General features: G+C 40.4%; 1 protein-coding gene across 4 annotated transcripts in view; it reads left to right on the top strand.

Annotated features, from left to right (window-relative positions):
* PRKDC (protein kinase, DNA-activated, catalytic subunit) overlaps window positions 1-22,443 on the top strand; it is a 139,510-nt gene that overhangs the window by 9,487 nt on the left and 107,580 nt on the right. For 3 of the 4 annotated variants that reach the window (XM_089517274.1, XM_089517276.1, XM_089517277.1), the window contains exons 10-22: window positions 469-626; window positions 2,288-2,434; window positions 4,296-4,460; window positions 4,889-5,057; window positions 6,523-6,572; window positions 9,717-9,854; window positions 13,128-13,280; window positions 14,005-14,120; window positions 14,898-15,057; window positions 16,973-17,059; window positions 17,426-17,545; window positions 19,407-19,566; window positions 20,553-20,659. In XM_089517274.1, coding sequence (XP_089373400.1) covers window positions 469-626; window positions 2,288-2,434; window positions 4,296-4,460; window positions 4,889-5,057; window positions 6,523-6,572; window positions 9,717-9,854; window positions 13,128-13,280; window positions 14,005-14,120; window positions 14,898-15,057; window positions 16,973-17,059; window positions 17,426-17,545; window positions 19,407-19,566; window positions 20,553-20,659 — 1,730 coding nt within the window. Of the gene's footprint in view, window positions 1-468; window positions 627-2,287; window positions 2,435-4,295; window positions 4,461-4,888; window positions 5,058-6,522; window positions 6,573-9,716; window positions 9,855-13,127; window positions 13,281-14,004; window positions 14,212-14,897; window positions 15,058-16,972; window positions 17,060-17,425; window positions 17,546-19,406; window positions 19,567-20,552; window positions 20,660-22,443 lie in introns of those variants that run through there. The other variant, XM_089517278.1, reaches the window with a different exon arrangement.

Genomic DNA, 22,443 nt, shown 5'->3' with positions numbered 1-22,443 from the left:
AGAATGTCTTAATGACACCATACATCTTCTCTAATGGATGGATAGATAAGATGTAGTGAATGAGTCAATAGATTGTATCAGAGAGAAACAAACCATAGAAAATTCACCAAATGTATACAGACATAATGTGATTTCTCTTTAGATTATATAAATATTTGACATTTTTCTTCTTTAATGAAAAAGACATATTTTACCTGTAATATGTTTTTACGATTAAAAATGGTTTGAAAATAATAAATAACAAAATAAAAGACGTAGAATTAGATATTTCAGTTTGTTTGCATAATTCTTTAAATATAGGGAAACACTATCCATGACAGGTATAGTTTTTATTATATTAATGGTTTGTAACTGTAACTGGTGATGACAATAACTTTAAAAAAGGTTCAAGTATAAAATATTTAGAAGATGTGAATTTATTCAGTTAATGTAAAATGTTAGATTTAAATTAAAATGTTTGTTTTGTAGCTGGTCTACAGTTGTTCAGTAAACATGCTGTTCAATTTGGCACTTGCCTTCTGGAAAATTATATCTTGTCATTTGAAGTCATGTCTAAATGGTGTGGCCACCAGAATGTAGAACTGAAGAAAGCTGCCCATTCATCTTTGGATGCTTTTCTTAAACAGGTAAATAAGTACAGTCTTTAAACATGATTTTATTAGTTTAATCTTTGAACATTAAATAATACAAAAAGGCAGGAGGCATACATATTGCCTGTTTTTCCCATCTTACTGAAATTTAAAATCACTGAAGGCAGGAAACATACATATTGCCTGTTTTCCCCATCTTACTTAAATTTAAAATCACTGAACCATATGGGAAATCTTTTTCTCTCTCTTGTCTTTCTTCTGTTATTTTCAATCTCCAATCTCTTTGTTCCTCTTTGTTTCCATTTCTCCTTGCATGAACATAATGGATGATGGTATTAAAAATACTTAACAGGTGTATAATGTTACATTAGTGATCTAATTAATACTTATAGAACAGCACTGCTATGGGGGAGGGAAGATCCAATGCTTAAGGACCCATTTTATAAAGAGTCCTGCCAGACCCACACTGAGAGAGGGTGGAAATGAGAAAGAATAGTGTTTCATTTTTTCTTCCATTTTCTGCTTTTTTGCTTTTGGTTGCAATGAGAGAAAAATTGTGTATGTAATCTTCAAGTGTACATTTTCCACTGAGGGCAAACCCAGAAACTGTTGATTTTCCCATAACATACCCCTTAGTGGTCAGATGTTGTGCTGGAAATCCAAGATAGGATCTTCCCCTTTCTTGACCAAAAATGGGGAGGTCTCAGCCCTGGGTCCATAACATAGCCATCAGAGGCAAGAGAGGCTGTGCCAAGGTTGAATTGGCATCTGGATGCTGTAATGGGTGAGATGAAGTTCGGTCAACTGAAGCTGCATCCCGGTAAAAGGGAGGCTTTGGATTGGTGGCTCTATCTGGTTTTGTAATGTTTAAATTATTTTTACTCTGTTAAATTTAAATGGTTCAAGTTGTTTTTGTTGTAAGCGTCTTAGAGATGGCTTTATTTGTACTCTACCTTGAAATTTGTGGAATACAGAGCAGAATATAAATGTTTTATGAACAAAATAAGACTAAAGCTTTTATTTAACTTTTATATAGGTATAATGTCAAAATTAATGGGATCATTGGCTTTCTGTGGGGGGGGGGGGTGTCCTTCCATCATGACTAAGACCTAGCAGTGAGAATCATGTGGCCCTTATGTGGCCCAGCAGCCTTAGCCAACTTAGCCAGTGATGGGGATCTTCCGCAACATTGGGTGGGGTGGCTCATAATTACAGTCAACCCTACTTATCCATGGATTTGTTATCTATGGATTCAAGCATCCAAAGCTTGAAAATATTCCCCAAAAATGCAAATTCCGAGATGCAAACCTTGATTTTGCCATTTTATGTAAAGGGCAACATATTCCTGTGTCACTGTATGTAATGAGACTTGTACAGTCATTTCTCTAAAGGGTTTAATCCTCATTGAATGTGGATGATGTAATTTTGTTGGATCAATCTTCCATGTAGGACTCACCTTGCAGAAGGTGCCGCTCCCCCTTATTGTAGCTCACCCTGTTAATCAGATTCCCTATATCTGTGTATAGCATTTCCATGGGCTTGGATACACAGGTTTGGGGAGGAGACATGAGGAAATCAGTTCCTAGCAGTCCAGTAACACTTGCCTATTTCAGGATCCAGTCAGTTATCCTTGTGGCAGATTGGAATGCTTTATTTTTGATAAATTATAAAATGACCAATTTTATATACAATTGCAGATCTCTGTAATGGTTGCAAAGGATGTAAAAATGCATGAGAGCAAGCTGCATTACTTTATGGAACAGTTTTATGAAATAATCAGAAAGATGGATGCCAGCAACAAGGAATTGTCCATTGCTATTCGTGGATATGGGCTTTTTGCAGCGGTATGTTGTCATAGTATATTGGAAAAGCTAAAAGTTAAATGACTTACCATATATACTCAACTATAAATCGAGAAATTTATGCCCCAAAATTGACCCTAAAATCCTGGGTCGACTTACAGGCCAGTACACTAATACTGACTAGAAAGTTCCTGAAACGAGCACCCCAGTGACACCCCCACTCTTTGTGCCACGAGGCAGGAGCTTTTGTGTTTGTGCATGTGTGTGATAGGAGTTTCACAGTCCGATTTGAAAGTTTTCTCTTTCCATCAAAGAAACACCCCTTTTAGCTCCACTTCTTACCCTTCCCAATCCAATTTGAAAGCCTTCTCTTCCCATCAAAGAAACATCCCATTTCACTCCACTTTCTTTCCTCCCCAACCCAATGTTAAAACCCCTCCTCCAGCAGCAGAGAAGTTGTGTTAGGTGGTTGGGAGAGGTCCAGAGAAGGAGAAGGAGGGACGGAGGTGGTGTTTTCCCCTTTCCTTCCATTGTTATAGCCCCCTATGTTTTACCTTTGACTCACCCATGGGTCATATCAAAATCCATGATTTTTACCCTGAAACCTTCCCTCAACTTATACATAAGGTCGACTTGTACACGAGTATATATGGTAGTTTATGTTGGATGCTTGTTTTTATAGAATGTTTAGCTTCCTTATCAGTCATGCTTTTCTTGCTAAACTCTGAGCTGCATTGGAAGTGACTCTTGCATTGGCTTGACTATATTAATCAGAAGAATGGAATACAATTATAAATCAGTGAAGTAAGAAATAATCTTTCCGTTATGCCTTAAATTTAGTAGATTTTGTACATGATAAATTTTCCACTTGACAGTTGGTAGTTAATAGCTGGAGCCAAAAAGACAAACAAATGGGTCATTGAACAGATCAAGCCAAAAACTGTTCTCCAAATGGATAGAGTCAATCAGGGAGGAAAAGGGTCTGAGTTTGCAGTACCCAAGCAGAGCAGTTTAAGATAGGGAGTCTTGGAGATTTCTCATCCACCGGGTCAACATGAGTTGAGGACAATTTGAGGGCAGTTAACAACAACATTAATTCAAAGGATTGGACAACCATAATATTGTGGCTTGCCTATATACATGTTCTGAAGAGCATATTTTGTTAACACAAAGCTGTCCTGGTATTAAGATCTTTGAATAATGAAGTACTCTTGATCTCAAAGGGAAATTTGGTAGGGACAGAAGAGTGATTTTTTCAGCAGCCACTTGTAGGCTCTGGAGCTCCTTTTGAAGGGAGATTAGATTCTCTGTGTCTTTCTCCTAATAAGCAATGATCTTTTTTATTCAGACTAGTCTTTGGCATTTAAACTTGCAGTTGAAGTGGTATTAATGCTTCACTATTTTAAATGGATTTCTTTATCTATTTTTATGTTTTAATTGTGCTTGTTTTAGTGGAATCTTAATGTTATTAGTCTGTTAAGCATTATTTTTTGTTAGAACGGTGGAATATAAATGTAATAATTTTCCACAATTACAGCTATTGCAATAATAACACTTTTAAGATGGCTTAGTACGTAAAAGCCATTAGAATTTCAATAATATCAAAATACAAGAGGGATGCCTGTATGCATGTAGGTATAGAGATGTGTGTCAGTACCCAGCTTGTTGGGGGCAATTGGCTTACACGTTGTAAACCCACTTAGAGAGTGCTAGTTAACTGATGAGTGGTATAGAAATGTAGTTGCTATTGCTATATTGCTGTAATACAGCTCAGGTACTCTTCTGTGTGAGTGCCTGGCTTAGATTGTATATTTCATGTCATAAACTGTTTGTATTGATTCAGTGATTTATTTTTACCTAATTTGATTTTTACTATTTGCATTATTTTCTCTTTCATTGAAAGCCATGCAAAGCAGTCAATTCAAAGGATGTTGACTTCATGTATGTTGAACTCCTTCAGCGCTGTAAACAGATGTATCTCACTGAGGCAGAAGCCATAGATGACCATGTTTATCAGCTACCAAGTTTCCTTCAGTCTATTGCTAGCGTTATATTCCACTTGGATGCTGTAAGTGAGCAGTTTAAACCTTATTTGAGAGGCTATGATTTTGTAATTTAGGAGACAATGGCCTGTTACAGACTGCCAAAATAAAGCTGCTTTGGGTCTCTTTGGAGATATGCTATTTAAATGATGCATGGGTCCTAAGAGTCCGGAGGTCGCGCCAAAGCCACGCTCCATTCCTAAGCACTGGAGTGCAGCTTTGGTGCAGCTTCCGGATTCTTAGGATGCATGCATCATTTAAACAGCATACCTCCAAAGAGACCCAAAGCAGCTTTATTTTGGCAGTCTGTAACAGGCCAATATAAGTCTCTTTGTGGTAAGAGTTCTTGGTGTAAAGTTACACATTTTAGAAAGAAAAATTACACATTTTATTTTTTAGGGACTGCAGTTGGCAAATTTCTAATATGCCATTCTTTTTATTCCTCTTCATCTAGATTCCTGAAGTATATACTCCAGTTCTTGAACGTCTGGTTGTGGTACAAATAGATAGTTTCCCACAATACAGTGTAAAAATGCAGTCTGCATGTTGTAAATCCATTATAAAGGTTTTTTTAGCCTTGGCAGGCAAAGGCCCTGTACTCTGGAGTTTTATGAGCACTGTGGGTAAGTTTTTAATTACCTTGAAATTAGTTCCTTTCTCGCCCTTACTAGTGCAGGTTTTAGTTGCTCTGAAATATTTCCATGGGTAACAGCAAATCTTGATTATTTGGCTTCTCACTTGCTGAACTGCTGATTCCACCATTCAGTTTTGTGTCTTCAGGTTCTGGTAATAATTACTGTTCTCAGGCTTTGGATCATGTCCACAGATTGAATCTATTCATAGTCCATTTCTTTCTCTGACTACTTTTCTCTTTTCACTCCTTTTTATGAAGTGACCTTTGTATTTTCTTATTTCGGCCTTGTAACATTTTCTAGATCTTCCCCTTTTGATTAAGAGTCGAGTGAGGCTACCCACCCCTTTCTTAGGGAGAGAAATTTTAATTTCTCAAGAAGCTTCTGTACTCTTCCATCTCGAAAAACCTTATAGAAACTACAACCATTTCTTTCTTTTTTAAAAAAATAATTTTTATTCAGATTTATAATCATTATAAAATCCAAACAGTATCATACAATAAAGCATATAACAAAACAAAAATTACATACATTCCTTATACATTACTTCCTTGCTAGTATCTAACTTTTATTCTGATCTTATTTCCTTCTCGATTATCTGAAAAATTAATAACAAAATAATCATATACTGTTCTATTTATACTCTTGTGCCTAAATTCTAAATTAACCTTGTGATCTTCCTGTGTAAATATCCCAATAGACACTACCCAGCTTTTTTATCTAAAAGTAAAGTAATCCTCATCCGAGTTTCCTTGAATTATCCATTCATACAGTTTCCCTGTTGTATTGTTTTACATGTCATTCTAAAAGATTCAATTTATGATAATTTTGTTCCCAAGGCAGCCTTATCCCCCCAAATTGTCCGGAGAAACACTATTACTTTATTCCAATCTTCTTTGTACGCAGTTGAGGATTCATTTCTAATTCCTTTAGCAAGTTTGTCCATTTACATTAGGTCCAAGAGTTTAAACATCCTGTCTTCCTTTGAGGGGGTTTCTTTCACTTTCCATTTCTGGGCATAGGCTAATCTTGCAGCTGATAACATATAAAAAAATTACCCATTTTTTTTTTCACAGGATAGAAACTACTACCATTTCTAACATAGTTTTATGCCTAAATAGTTTATATTTTATTGTTTGATATTTAGTATTACAACAAATAGGATTAATCTGTGTTAACATTTTTATCCAGTACCTCCTGTACATGTAAGTACTGAACAATTTTATTATTTTCATCTACATAACACCTCTTTGCATGATAAACATTACATTTTAGAATTGAAAGCATATTTAGCCCAGGTATAGGAGATTGACAATATTGGCTATTGATGATTGTGTACCTTATTTTTAATATAAGCAAGGGACAATTTCTGTTAATATATTAGGATACTGAAATACTCTTTTATAGTCACTGGATCTGTGTGATTTTTAAACTTTTTGTATATATTTCTTTTCAGTTCATCAAGGTTTAATCAGAGTCTGTTCCAAACCAATTGTCTTTTCAAAGGTATGTTTTATTAGTGTTGGTTTATGTGTTTACAGTTGGAAAAGTTTTGTTTCTTGTACTTTGTACTTCTTTTTATAAGATTTGCTACTTTTTTCTTTTTTTCTTTTTTCTTTTTTCTTTTTAGCCAAACTGTAGAATACTGATTGTTTTAACCAGTAGGAGCACGTGGAGGAGATTTATAAAATGTGAAGATTTTTCTTGCATTAGTCTCCTGCCATAAAACCTGTGAATCAATTTTGGTGTGATTTGTTGTACCACTTACACACCGAAAGTCTAATATAGACTTAGGCCTGATACAAACGGGCAAAAAGTACCGCCTTGGGACCGAAATTAAGACTCAGGAGATCAGAGCGACCGCACACTCCCAAGCCCTATGGCGCCCCCCCATCTACACAGGGGCTCCCATGATGATATACATGCGGTGAAGTGTCTAAATGGTGCTGCGCGGACGTGATCAGCACACACAAGGATGTGCATGCCTTATAAGGAACCCGCCAGGAGCAGGTTCTTTCTAGGGCTTCTGGAGGCCACAGCGTTTCGTTGCTACAGCCTCTATGTGGGGCAGAGGGGGCGCTCCTTTCTGCCCGTCTGTATCAGGCCATAGGCCTGGTACAAATTGATGCAAAGCTCTGGCCTGGGGCCGATTTTAGGACTCAGGAGAGCGGAGCCTCTACACATTCCTGAGCCTTACCGTGCTTTCCATCTTGGCTCACCTCCGTCCACCCGGGGGCTGCCATGATGATGTACGCATGGCACGGTGTCCAAACGGTGCGGCATCACACAGCCATCATCATTGTGCACGAGGGCGGCAATGGCACCCTGTGCGCGACCTAAAAAGAACCCTCCGGGAGCTGGTTCTTTTTTGGCCTTGTGAAAGCCACAGCATTTGTCTGCTGTGGCCTCCATCCAGGACAGAAAGGGACGGTGTCTCGCTGCCCCATTCTGCCCCTCTGTATCCCCCCATAGATTTAATTCAAGCAAGGGAGACAGAAAAAATGCTGAAATACTGTAGAGTTTGTTATGTTGCCTTGCAGCTACAGTAGTCCAGCTAGTGAGTTTTTTTGGAATCTGATGGAGCTTCAAAATTCTAGCAGGATATCACTCAGTTAGTAGCAACAATGTACTTGAGTTAACCTGATTCTGTTGATTTTCCTCTGGTGTATTTTCCTCAGCTTTTGTTGAAATTGATATTGAGCTTGCTGAATCTTCACTGCAGTGGGATCCACACCTTAATCTAGCAGTTCTTTTATTTTTCTTCTATCAATAGCGCTGAGATTTTAGTCAGATTTCAGCAAATGAGTTGAAGTACTCAACTCTCTTTTAAAGCTTCCAACTATGCTCCCTAGGCTTGGTTTAATGTGGAGGTGGTAGTTTAGGCCTTCCTTTGTTCCTTCTGTAGAAAATATAGCCACATTCCCAACCTTCCAGATAAAGTTTTCTTAAACAAAGAACTTCAACAAAATCTTAAACAGACTATTACCTATTCCCACTTCCAAGAGCTATTTTGCATTCCCTTCTAGTACGTAGATGGAGACGTTTTGATGCTGAAGTGCATGTAGTAACAGTGCTTCTTATAGTGCCTGCTACTCAGATTTTCCTCCCTCAAAGGCTTATTTCTCCTTATCTGAAGAGATTGTTATGGTGGGTAGCAAGGCATCAGCTGCCTATTTTTTATTTAGGATGTGGTTTATGGTCCAGATTTCCTTTTTTGAGAGATGTAAACATAATTGGGTTTTTTTTTCTTACTGAGAAGTATACTTACATCTCATATATGTACATCATACTCATTGTCAAAGAATGTGTAACATGGGTGCTTTACAGAGCGCCCAAAAAGGGTGCTCTGCCAGCGCCCATGTTTGCTGTGCGAGGGAGCAGCAGCAGACAAACCCCGCGGTTCCCCCATGCAGCAAAAAGAACCCACAAAAAGCAGGTTCTTCTTGCAGCACAGTTATGACACTGCAAGGCGCCAATGGCGCACTTGCAGCATCACAACCACACCATGACATGTGGGCGCTAAGCGTCCGTCACGTCAAAATGGCGGCGCCCATGTGTATAGGGCGCCGCCATTTTGACGTCCCCAGTACGTACTAGGAGTGAGGCCTGATTGGACGTTGCATCCTCGGCCAACCCCTAGTATGTACTGGGGGCGGAGCAAAGGCCCATCTGTAACAGGCCATGGTTTCAAACTGAAACCTATTACTTTTTTTAGTGAAGAAAGGAAGTAGAATTTTAATTTTGTGAGAGTACTAACATCTTCTGGCAACTCAAAATGTGTAAATTACTATTCATAGATTAAATCGGGTTCATTAAGCATTCAGTGTATATACAGTTGGCCTTTTGTATTGACAGAACAGCTATACATGGTTTGGAGTGTATGCATATAGCCCTGCCCCATATAAGTCAATGGCAGATGTGTGCGCATTGCCATCCATAGACTTATATGGACTTGAGATCCTGTGATACTTGGAATCTGCAGGAGGGTGAGAACCAAATCTCTGCCAATACAGAGAGCCAACTGTACATCTTACTTGTAATCCTTACCACTTCATAGTATTATTTCCTTATATTTTGGTCTGTTTTTAAAGAGTAGTAGGCAGAGTGGTGTTCAATAAATAATTTTGATAAACAATATACAGTGGTACCTCGGGATACGAAATACCCAGGTTACGAAATTTTCGGGATACGAAAAAATCCCATTGGAAAACATTGTTCCGGGTTAAGAAAGTTTTTTCGGGTTACGAAAAAACTTTTGGTGCTTTTCGGCGCGATTTCACACGGAATCGCGGCTTTTCCCCATTAGCGCCTATGGGAATTCGGCTTGCGAAAGCCTTTCGGGTTACGAAATTGACAGCGGAACGAATTAATTTCGTAACCCGAGGCACCACTGTATGTTTTAAACCAGCATAAGTTACATTATTTAATTTCTATGTGGTAGAATCTTGTGGTGTACAAGTGTATTTTCTGGAGAATAGGACATATTGTACAACACTGTTAATAAACACGTCTTAGCAGAATGGTACAGTGAAAAATGGACAGTTTCGTTATTCTAAGTTTTTGCTAACACAGCTATCTGAGGTGAGTGTGGATAGAATGCATATAGCTGTATATAGAGCTCAGATCAGCATTGTGTTTTGTGTTGTGTAGGAGGGTTCTGGGAAAGATACTTCAAATGCAGAAGAACAATCTGCATCCGGACAAGTTAGAATTGGGAAATGGAAAACACCTACATATAAAGACTACCTGGATCTTTTTCAAAGTTTACTGAGCTGTGACACAATGAAGGTAAACATGTTATTGCTGGGATATTTAATGAATTAAGTATTAAGTTCCAGTGATTCAGGCTGGCATCTTACTTAGAACTCTGCAAGTATTTTTCATTTCCTCAGCATTCACACTCTCTCAATCCTATGCTGTTCTTCAGTATCCTTCTTGTTAGCATTCAGCCCTTTTCTTGCCTTGGAATATCCAACTTTGGTTCAATGTGCAGGCTTTTAATTCTTATTTCTAATTTCAGTAAAGTGGATCAGATGTAAAACAGCTGTTGACTCAGCAGGAACTTCCCACTATTTCTGGAATGTTGGAGGATTTTTAAAAATAAACTGGGATATGAGTTTTTATATTTTCCTTGCTCTCAGCCTACAATTTGCTGTTAGTTTATGGATACCCTGTCATTTTACCCATTGCTTATATGATACACTTTTCTGTACCTTTCAGAACATTGTTTTGAGCAGGGGTCGGCAACCCCCGGCCCATGGGCCACATGCGGCCCGCCAAGGCTAGGGGACCGGCCCGCGCCTGGTGCTGCCGCCGCGGCGGCAATCGGCGGCAGCACCAGGCCCTTGGGGGGGCACCAGCCTCCTCCCTCTCGCGCGAGCCGCTAAAGGCGCCGCTCGTTCGTGCGAGAGGGTGGGGCCTTTGGGGGGGCCGTCGGCCTCTTCTCTCTCACGCGAGCCGCTGCTCACGCGAGAGGCCAAAGGCGCCGCTTGCTCGCGCAAGAGGCCAAAGGTCTCTCGCGCAAGCGGGCGGGGCCTTTGGGGAGCCGCTGGCCTCCTCCTTCCTGGACCTCTGCCTCCAGCAGGTGAGGGAAGGGAGGATAGGAAGGAAGGAAGGAGAGAGAGTGGAAGGGAGAGAAAGAAAGGGAGAAAGATAGGGAAAGAAGAAGAGATGGAAGGAAGGAAGGAGAGTGGAAAGGAGGGAAGGAAAGAAAGAGGTGTGGAGGGAGAGATGGGGAGAAGGGAGAATGAGTGAGAAAGGAAGGGTGGGAGGAAAAGGAAGAGAGAGACGGATGGAAGGAAAGAAAGGAAGGAAGAGAGGTGGAGGGAGGGAGGGAAAGGGGAGAATGAGAAAGAGGGGGGGGGAAGGAAAAGGAAGAGAGAGATGGGTGGAAAGAAGGAAAGAGATGTAAAGAAGTAGAGAGAGTGGAAGGGATGGAAAGAAAAGAAAGAAAGAAAGAAAGAGCTGTGTGGAGGTAGAGGTGAAGAGAAGAGAGCCAGGAAGAAAGAAGAAAGGAAGGGGGAAATGAAGGTGAGAGGGATTGAAAGATGTGTGGAGGGAGAGATGGGGGAGGGAGGGAGGAAGACAGACATGAGGGAAAGGGGGATGTGAAGGGAGACATAGGGAAGGAAGGAAGGAGAAAGAGAAGGGGAGATGGGAAGGAAGAAGGGATGGACCTCTGCCTCCAGCAGGAAGGGAAAGAAGGAAGGAAGGAAAGAGGTGTGGAGGGAGAGATGGGGAGAAGGGAAGGGAGCTAGGAAGACAGGAGGGAGGGAAGGAAGAAGGAAAGGGGAAGAGAAAGGGAGAGGGAAATAAAGGAAGAGGTGGAACGGAGGGAAGGAAGAAAGGGGAAATAAAGGAAAGGGAGGAAGAAAGAGATGAATGGAAGGAAAGAAAGAAAGAGTAAAGGGGAGAGTGAGAGAGGGGGAATAAAGGAAATGGAGGAAGAAAGGCATGGAAGGGTAGTAAGAAGGTGAAAGGGAAATAGAAAGGGAAGAATAAGGAAAAGGGAGGAAGAGAGAGACGGATGGAAGGAAAGAAAGGAAGGAACAGAGGTGGAGGGAGGGAGAGAAAGGGAAAGGAGAGAATGAGAAAGGGAGGGGGAAGGAAAAGGAAGAGAAAGATAGGTGGAAAGAAGGAAAGAGATGAAAGGAAGGAGAGAGAGTGGAAGGGATGGAAAGAAAGAAAGAAAGAAAGAAAGAAAGAGCTGTGTGGAGGCAGAGATGAAGAGAAGAGAGCCAGGAAGAAAGAAGAAAGGAAGGGGGAAATGAAGGCGAGAGGGATTGAAAGATGTGTGGAGGAAGAGAGAGACGGATGGAAGGAAAAAGAGTGGGAGTGAGGGAAGGAAGTGGGAGAATGAGAAAAGGAGATGGAAGAAGGAAAAGGGAGGAAGAAAAGAGAATGAATGTGAGATGGGGGGTGGCAGGTCTGGCAAAGAGGGCCAGGCCTCTAGTGCTGGTGCCCGCCGTTGGCTTTTTTGCGGGCCCCTGACAGGGCCTGGGGCCCGTCAGGGGCCCGGAAAGAGGGCGAGGCCTCCAGCGCTGGCCCCACCCCTGGAGGGTGGAAGCTCCACCCCCAGTGTGTGGCACCGCCCCCGGAGGGTGGAAGCTCCACCCCCCCGGCTTCGGCCCCCCAGTTGTCTGAGGGACAGAAACCCGGCCCCCGGCTCAAAAAGGTTGCCTACCCCTGGTTTTGAGTATATATTATGTTGCCAGTATAACTTTAAAGATAGTGATTTTTTCCTTTGTCTTCAATCATTAATTCTTCATTAAAATTGTGTTATCTTTTTGACTGTCAGCATTTATTCTGAAAAATTAGCATACTTAATGTCATATGCAATTCAGGAAAAGTGTTGGCTGTAGCAACTATTTAAGGCAGTGGTTCCGAATTTGTGATCCACAGAGTCCTTAAGGCTCCATGTGCATTTCCCAGGTGCTCCGTGGCTGCTCCAGGAAAATGAAAGAAATAAAAATTGAATGAAATAAGAAACGAAAAGTAGAATCAAAATAGGAATTACAGGCCTCTTAAGGCAATGATGGCGAAACTTTTAGGGACTGAGTGCCCAAACTAAAAGGCATTCCAGCACCTGGTGTTACCTGGTGCTGGGGGCACGATTTCGGGGGGGGGGGGGGGAGCTTCCATGGCGAGACTTTGCCCTCCGGGGGGTGGGACTTCTTCCCCCTGCCCTCCTGGGCCTTCAGCTACCTCTCCAGAGACAGCTGAGGGCCCAGAGGGATAAGGGGAGAAGAAGAGAAACGGGCACATCTCCCCGCCCCCCAGGCCTTCAGCTCCCTCTCTGGAGGTAGCTGAAGACCTGGGACAGCCAAGAAGAGGAGGAACAGGCACATGACTCTTCCTCCTCTTCCCCTCCCTCTGTGTGCCCTGAAAAATGGTTTTGCATGCCATCTCTGGCACGCATGCCATCTCTGGCACACATGCCATAGGTTCACCACCATGGGCCTAAAGGCTCCGCCATAGAAATTGATTCTAAAAAGGGCTCCACAATCCCAAATGGTTGGGAACTCCTGGTTTAAAGTATGTATTCTTTTTTCTCCAACGAAGGACTCCCTATTGGCAGATGAAACTTGCCTGATTATAAATTCACCACTACAATCTCTAAATCGTTTGCTGTATGATGAACTCATTAGGTCTGTTTTAAAAATAATTGAAAAGTTGGATCTCACAGTTCAGAAAGAGAATATTTGTGAAGAGAAGGTAAGAGTTGCTTTTTGAAATGACTTACTAATTTCTGCTCTTTACACAATTTTAAATACCATTCCTATTATGTTGTTCATATTTGGATTTTTTGGTTATGTTCCTGTATGACGTATCATAATTCAGTTCTATATGAACAAAACTGAGGCTTGTATTTTATTTATTTATTTATTGTATTTATACTGCACTCTTCAGAAATCCTCTCAGAGTGGCTTACAAATTAGTAATTAGATAGTTCCCAGCCCTTAGGCTTACAATCTAAAGATACGATACAAGGAAAGGGTATGGCAGAGGGGAAGGGAATTAGGTCCAGCAGATACTACCTCTTATTCTCTCCCTCCAGTGTCATAGTGATGGCAGTTGGAATGAAAAGTGGGAGGGCCTCACTCTTCTCTTTCATCTTTGGTATCACTATAAAGAGGAGGAAATCAAAAGCACAGACTTCATTATTAGATAATTACAGTTTGTCATTTTTACAAATCAGGATAGTTTGTGATTAGTTCAAATATGCCAAGATGAAAAACGATGCAAGAAGAGAGTCAGAAAGGGGGAATTGCATGCATTTGAAGCATGCACCACATAGCATATTCCCTTAACTTTAGGTTCAAGGTGTCAATTTAGTGACACAAATTTTTGTTAAATCAGAGCATAGCCATAGTTTTGTTTACAGCTAATAGCTCACCTGAACCTGCAGCCACATGTGCTGTTTACATTATTTTCTCAGGATGGGAATGAAGCTGACATTGATCTCACAATTCCTACTTCTGATCCAGCTGCAAACCTTCAGCCAACCAAACCGAAAGACTTCACAGCCTTCATTAACCTAGTTGAATTCTGCAAGTATGATTCACAGTTGCTTCTGGTGTGTTTATGCAGTCCTCTCCAGGATCACATGGACAACAAATCTGTGTTCTGACTCCGTAGACCAAGGGTGGGGAACCATGACAGTGTTGACAGCTGCATTTAGGCATCAAGTTATTTAGGGTCATAGCTTTTAATTTTTTAATTTCTAAAACAATAACATAAATCCAGCTGTTTATAGAATAATTAATATAAATCAGGAAGTGGAGTAAGAAGGAGAGAAGGAAGAGTTGAGAGCACTGGCAGGCAAGGATTAGGATATTAAGCTAGGACTGGAGTGAGGGGGGAGGTAAGAGGGAATGGTAGCATCAGTAGGAGAGGAACAAGAATTTAAAATAGGATAGGAGTGAGAGGGATGGAAGGAAGGGGGAAGGAGCATTGAACAACCTTTGTTTGCCACAACGAGCAGAGGCTTGTTTGCACTAAGCATTATATGGTGTGTAAAGCATTAGAGCTCTCTCCACTTTGAAAGGGTGAGCTCCAGGGGCTTAGTGGGAGCTCACACTTTTGGGTCTGGTGGGATACATGCATCCCACAGTGTGTACGTTGTCTACCCATGGTGTAGACCATGAAGCATTTGCTGACAACATTAGTGAGTGATTGGAATATTCACAGTGGCATACTGGATTGGCACAGGGCACCTTGGATATGCTGCTTTATTTTGCATTGAAAAGTAGTTCACTTGATGTAGGATAGAATAGGACAGTTTGCTGGTAATATTGCATTTCCTAGTTGCTATTCTCTTTATCTTCCCAGAGAGATCCTCCCTATGAAGCATGTTGAATATTTTGGACCATGGATTTATTCATTTAGTTATGAGTTGATTATACAGTCAACACGATTACCTTTTATTAGTGGATTTTACAAGCTGCTGGCCATAGCAATGAAAATTGCTAAGAAAACAAAATACTTTGAGGTGAGAAAAACCTTGTAGAAACAAGAAAGCTTGGTAACTTATGAAAAGTTTTTATTAGTGTTACACTGGTCTGTGCATGCTTTTTATGAATCTATTGAATATACTGTAATTTTTTTACAAAGTTATGGGGAAAGCTGTATGTTAAATGATTGATTCTGAACAGACTAAAATTAAGAGGGCTTTCTGGTATTCTGTAAGGTGTGTAATCTTTCAGAAAAATGCACACAAGTTTATTGATTTGTTTGGCGGGATGAGATGTAATATAGGGATTTAATTTAGTGCTTTTCCAACACTACAGTTCAGCTTCACCATTATAATGATAACACAAATGTAGTGCTGCCTAGCCTTTACACAGTGGCTATCCACCCAGACTAGGTTGTGTTTCTTTGTATTCCCCCACTCTCATTTCATGTGATTGCCCCCACAATTCTCTGGTCTGTTTTCACACCTGCGCCCAAATAGACCATGATCCAAAATTTAGATAGGTGTTAATCATGAATGGTTATGCATTGGTGAATACATGTTAATTGTGCCTGTGCTACAGCAGTGAGTGAGATGAGGGAAGGTCAGGTATAGTTCCTGTGATTCATGCTTAGTCTCTCAGTCTTGCAAATTTGAGATAAGAAATGTTCATACTTTCAACAAAAATCAAATTAGTGCTTAAAATATTTCTGTCTAGCTTCTCAGTATTATTATTATGACAAAATTTAAAACATACAAGAAATAAAATAAATAAAACTAGAATACAGCACTAAAAACGAAAATAATAGCAGCAAAATACTACTAAAAACAGAACAGCATTATCAGCAATATACAACAAACACTTCTAATACATTGGATATTGTAAGAAAGCATTAAAAAGATCCTCAACTCAGTCAAATTGAAAAGCTACTTTTAATTGGTGTATTAAGACCATCGAGGAAGATGGTGATTAGATGGACATGGGGGCATTACCTTGCCATTGAGATTCAACAGCTAAGAAGACCATATCTTTCATTGCTGTCTACCTCACTGACAAAGATGAAGGTATTGTGAACAGGAAGCACTTAGTGGAAAGAATCTCTGATGGAGACCTTAATTGGGCAGTTTCACATATGAGCAGTTGACTCTTCAATCCAAGGACTACTAGGCTGTTTTAATAGATTGGAACGATGTATTCTTTATTGCTAGTAATATTTAATCATATTTTGTGTCAGTTTCACTTTTCAAGCAGTCTTCAAAAGGAGCCACATGTAAAATCACTACAGAAATGTTTGGATCATATACATGTTTCTTCATGAATGTATGGTGTCCGCTTAAAATTGCCCATAATCCGGGTACAGGTTGAATATCCCTTATCTGAAATGCTTGAAGCCAGATGTTCTGGAATTTGGAATTGTTCACATTTTGGAATACTTGTATTTGCATATAATAGTGAGTGATAATGAGGCTGGAGGGAGACAGAGGATCTGTGAAATGGAAGGAATCCAAGAGTAGTGTTTGGCACAAATTCACATCTCCCTTCATTTCATAGAACTTCATGTCTCTCACCAGCTGCATTTCTCTCTCTCTCCATCCTTGCAAATACAGTAGAGGGTACATAGCTCAAAAGTATTTCATTTTGGAGTATTGGAATACCAGATCAGATCAAATGTACAGTTGGCCCTTCTTTTTCGTAAGGAATCCATTCTGGACCCTCCCCCCCAGCGTGAAAACGAAGGCTCGCACATATTCAAGCCCCATAGGTTTGAATGGGGTATGTGCCCATGCGTGCACCCCATTAAAATAGCAGAAGTCACCCCTCCGTGGATTTCCAAGGTCGCAGATCCAAGATCTGAGAGTTAGGAAGGGCACCTGTAGTTTTTTTTTAAAGATAAAAACATTAAGGCAAGCATGATAAAAAATGTATAGTTCAATATATTATTTTTGTTGCTAGGGAGTTGGTCCAAAGAATGTAAAAAAATGCCCTGAAGATCCAGAGAAGAGTTCCTGTTTTGCGTTATTTGCCAAGTTTGGAAAAGAGGTAATCAATTTTTTTATGAACTTCTTTTGAATTATATGTTAATAGGCTCTTGTTTTTGTTTTCCCATACAGCGTTGAAGAATGAGCTAATTCAGTATTTAAAACATAAACTTTACATCAGGCTATTTAACCTATCAAAGTATTTTAGTATTGGCAGAACTAGATTAGGTCTTCTTACTTGGAAATCTGTCCATTTTATCTTTGTTGAACTTTTGTAAAAATGTTTTTAAGATGGCAGCTTTAATCTACTTCATTTTAAGAGATTTCTTGTCTTTATTTATCTAATATTAAACTTGTTTTCATGGTGATTTGACCTTCAGGAACTCCAAATATAATTTACTTTAAGTCTCCTTATTCTTTTCTTTAGGTCACAGCAAAAATGAAGCAGTACAAAGATGAGCTTTTAGCTGCTTGCCTGACTTTTGTACTCTCCTTGCCACATGATATTATTATGCTGGATATTAAAGCATACATTCCAGCTTTGCAGGTTAGTCAGTCTATAGAGTGATCAGTATAGAGTTTTTCCTTTGAAACTCTTCGCAGTAATCTTTACGTTTAAACAAGTTCTCTCTCTCTTCCTGTGTGTCTTACAACGTAATGGTACATATAAGATGGCCACATTCCTGTCCTATAGCAAGGCCCCCCAATTTGGGGGGTAGGGCTGCCACCCTGTTTTCTGTTGGGCAAGAACCCTAGCGCCCCCCCCCAATGCCTTACCCAGGGTGAAGAGAACAGAGCACTGACCTTTCACTGTTGCCACTATTACCACCCCCACTTTGTACAGCAGCCACCTGGTCAGAAGTGTTTACCCCAGCTGTCCTCAGCTCCACACCACCTCCACCTCACATGTGTGAATACAGCAGCAACAGCAGCCCAGGCCGGCTCCTCCTTTTCTTGTGCCCAGGCTTTACAGCAAAAGGAAACCTAGTTGGCCAGCTGCTGAGTTGCTGCTCTCAGTTTGACCAGGTGCAAAGGGAGCAGCAACTGAGTAGTTGATCGAACAATGACTGAGAAGTCTCTCTCCTGCCAGCCTTTGCTGTGAGGTTATCTTAGGCGAGAAACTTCTCAATCACTGCTCAGCCTAATGCCTTGGTTACTTCTCCCAAAACGATTGGGTGCAAAGAAAGAAGCTTCTCTCTGGTGAGCAAGGCTTCTCAGTTCTTCTTTGCTGGGATAGAGAGGAGCGTAGCCAGCTTCCCACTTTTCTCCTCAGCAAAGAAAGACTGTCAGTCCTCCACCAAGGCAAAGAGGGCCTCCAGATACTCCTTCCCCAGAGACATACCTTCCCACACAGCATCAAGTTGTTCCCCATACACAAACAAATGTAGGCGGGTTATAGACTGCCCATTTGGGGCGGGCTGCACCTGCCCCTTTCCCCGGTGTATCGGGGCCTCAGCTGCCAGAACGGCAGCCGCTGAGGCCCCGATCCGCCGCTTTTCAGGCTGCGGGGAAGCAGCAAAATGCTACTTCCACACAGCCTGAAAAGGGGTGTCCCTGGGGCTTCAAGCCCCAAGGACACCCCGTGGCGGCGGGGAGAAGGAGAAAGGGACCGCTTGGCCCCTTTCTCCATTGCTTTGCTGGGCGCAGCCGTCTGAAGACTGCGCCCAGCGAAGCAAAGCGCTGCCGCAAACCAGGAAGGAGCTCCAAAACGGAGCTCCTTCCTGGTCCGCGGAAAGGGCGCCCTAGCGCGGTCGTGACATCGTCATAGCGGCCCCCTTGTGGAAGGGGAGCCGCCATTTTGTACGGACTCAGTCCGTACTAGGGTTAGGGGGGTGCGGAAGCACCGCACCTTCCTAACCCTAGTACAGACTGAGTCCGTACTTTAATGGCGGTCTGTAATCCGCCATTGGTTTTTTTTTTTTGCTACCTCTTCTCTTAGCCTGTCTGACTAAAGAAATCAGGAGCAGCAGCACAGCACCAGAGTGCCAGCCAAGTCCCAAAAAAGCTCACAAAGCTTAAGCAGGGCCCCAAATTTGAAAGCTCCTTGCCACCACCTTTCTCTTGCCATCACATATTCTAACTCCTCATTCCAGTCAACCTGTCCCAAAATGGTGCTCCTATGAACTATAGAAGTGATGCTCTGTGCCCAAGTTTGAATGATAATTTGGTGTGACTGCGATGAAGGGTTGTTGTTTTTTGTTTTGATTTGCAGTTTTATTTTTAATATTTGAATGTATGGTGCAGACCACCATACTTGACGTATGTCATTCCAGGGACAGGTCTCCTAAAACTTTACTGTAATAGATATTTTGCAATATTGCTTCATGGAGTACTTCTATAAAGAGGCAGAAATGTAGACATTTAGAAGCATCAAATAGCCAACTGTTCTTTTTCTGCTTGTTGCATAGAATGCTTTTAAATTAGGACTTAGCCACATCCCAATAGCTGATGCGGCACTGGATGCACTGGAAGATTGGTCAACCCATATTCCCAGATATGCAATACAGCCTTACTACAAGAACATCTTGCCTTGCCTTGATGGTTATTTGAAAACGTCAGTATCAACAGGTACATACTTCTTATAGGTCTTTTAAACTAAATATATTGGTATCTGGTTATTATATATACTCTTGTACAAGTCGATTTCATGTATAAGTCAAGAGCAAGGTTTTGGGGGCAAAATTATGGAATTTGTATAAATCGTGTATAAGTCAAGGGTAAATCTTACGGGCATGTAGCAAAGGATATAATAGATGAAGCAAAGGAATACAATGCCAAAAAACTTACAAAATTCCAACAGACACAATTGTTTGTGCTTATCCTAAAGGTTTGATGGATGTGAAGGGAACTATTTATTTTTGTGGCTAATATGTCTAGGATCCTTCTTCCTTTGACTGGAAGCAATAGAAACAAACTTGCCCTTAAGTGTTGCCCATCATATCTTTGAGGGTGGATGGGAGGGTAGACTCATAAAGCTATACAGACACAACAGAATAAAGCAGAGAGAGCTTGGCATGAGAAGTGATAGAAACCATTGGCCCCTGTGCATGACAGCCAGGCCTGGGAGAATCCCTGAGCAGCCTCTGTGAGACCCACAGTTAAGATCAAATCCATGAAGTAACTGGCATTTCTTTTGAAATTTTTTGGTTCCACAGCAATATAATGATTTAGCCCATAGACCAGAAAGCCTCCCTTACTCCCTTCTTTAATTCTGATTAGAAGAGCAATATCTATTATTGTCATATTCTCCAATCATCTGGCCTTTAGTGGAAATGAGCCATTGATGAATATCTTGCTGGCATAAAGGGCTCCCAAAACTACAGTAGCTGTCTGTACATATTGCAAGGCTAGTTGTAGCTTGAATTGCAGATCCATGACGTGGCATGATTAGTGTTATAACATCTAGAAAATCAGTATTTCTTTCTGATTTTGTTGCATGAAAAACATAAAACAGGACTTTTGTTATGAATCGTCTTGGTGATTACATGGAATCTTTTAAAATTGCTTATATAAACAAATACACTGGCACTAATAAACTGTTTTTTATAATCTAGATGAGTCTCAGAATAATTGGGAGGTGAAGAAACTTTCTCGGGCAGTCCAGAAGGGACATAACAAAGTAGTAATACAGCGTCTGAAGAAAGCAAAGACTATTGCATCAGTAAGGTTTCCCCCTGCCCTTGTAAAATATCAACTTTTCCATTGAAAGACATTGAAGGTCGACATTTATGCATCACTTAAATGATCTTTGAATGGTACTTTCATGTTGGATTTCATAACTACCTCAATAGTCATTCAAAGAATTGGGCATATATGTTATGTTCTATTATTGAGTATGCTGTTGTGGGAATCCTTCTCTTTACTTATTTAAAGTTTTTAATGGCAGCTTGTGAGAACTAAATATTCACAGGGCGGTTTAAGTGTATGTGTGTGCATGTAAAGTTTAAAATATATTCCTAACATAAAATCAAAACATTTAGAAAGTAACAAAATGTACAGTGCTACCTCGGGTTACGAAATTAATTCGTTCCGCGGCGCCGTTCGTAACCCGATACATTTCGCAACCCGAAAAGGCTTTCCGTTAGCGCTGGAAAGCCGCTAGCCGCGCTTCGCATTTGAATTTTGCGCCGAAACGCGCCAAAATGAATTTCGTAACCCGAAAAATCTTTCGTTACCCGGAACAGTTTTTTCCAATCTAACTTTTTCGTACCCCGGAAATTTCGTAACGCGATCAATTCATATCCCGGGGTACCACTGTATATTGGTTTGCATGTGATATTCACAGTAAGATATTTTTGTTGTGAAACGTGAAACTAGTTGATAAATTGATTACTTTTGTGGTACATATTGTTTTGCCTTTACCTTTCCTTATATGCAAGTACACAGTTTATTAACTGTTGAATAAAGCAAGAAGCTGTTGCTGCAGAGCTCTACTCAGATATTTTTCTTGAAACATTTTTTCACATGTATGACTTCCAAATCATTACAATTTATTATATAATTCAATATTATAATATACATTAAGAATTTATTCATGTAATGAATAATAAGTCTGCCAAAAATCAGCACTCTGTTTTGAATAGCATACTACAGTTTTCAGTGAAATGAATGCTTCACTGTCAGTCAGCTGAAATTCTGGCAATTCATGAAAAAGTGGATTTAAATCCTTGTATAATAACACCCGCAAGATAAATGTATTGAATTATCCAGCCTTCAGCAGTACTATTTTGGTTGAATTAACCTGAACACAATTACTCTAAGATCTACACTTTAAGAACATAAAAATAGTCTTATTATTTTAAAAAAATGACCCACATAGTCCTCCCATCCTGTTTGCTAAAACATAGCACTTTATTTATTTCAGGAGACCAGTAAGCAGCATTTTATATTTGCTTTTGTTAATGTAAAATGAATGAATCTGGGATATTTCCCACAGGTGTTATTGAGATTCCAGCCATTTAGTCATTAAGACAAATAACTGTTGATTTTTGTTGACCAAATTGTATTCAGGATAGTGGGTAATAATAAATATCCAAAATCTAGTGAATATAAGTTGTAGTTGTTGATGAAACATGTTAATGATTTCTGAGTGAAAAGTAACCACATTAGTCTGTTCTACCAAGTTGGTGTGAACCCTCATGGACAGAAGAACCATTCTTCAGGTGCATATGCTAATTATATGTTAATAGCCCGGTCCAAAGTATGCTTCCCACTTAGTTCCGTGGGACTCAATAGTCAGTCAGTCAACCTTTATTAGGCATAGAAAAACAACATGCATTTACAATAAAAATTTCCAATAAATTTTACAGTAAACTTCAGGATCATTATTCAAATTTAAGCCATAGTCTTGTTGCCTCCACCAGAAAATTGGCCATTAACCTGGTTATATGTGGGTTCCGATCTTCCAATAGGTATTCCACTGATAACCCATTTAAAGAGATATTC

This window comes from Sceloporus occidentalis, unplaced genomic scaffold (assembly GCF_023333645.1).
Source record: "Sceloporus occidentalis isolate IW3139 unplaced genomic scaffold, rSceOcc1.0.p SCAF_3, whole genome shotgun sequence".
NCBI lineage: Eukaryota > Metazoa > Chordata > Lepidosauria > Squamata > Phrynosomatidae > Sceloporus > Sceloporus occidentalis.
This window is presented reverse-complemented; position numbering and strand designations above follow the sequence as displayed.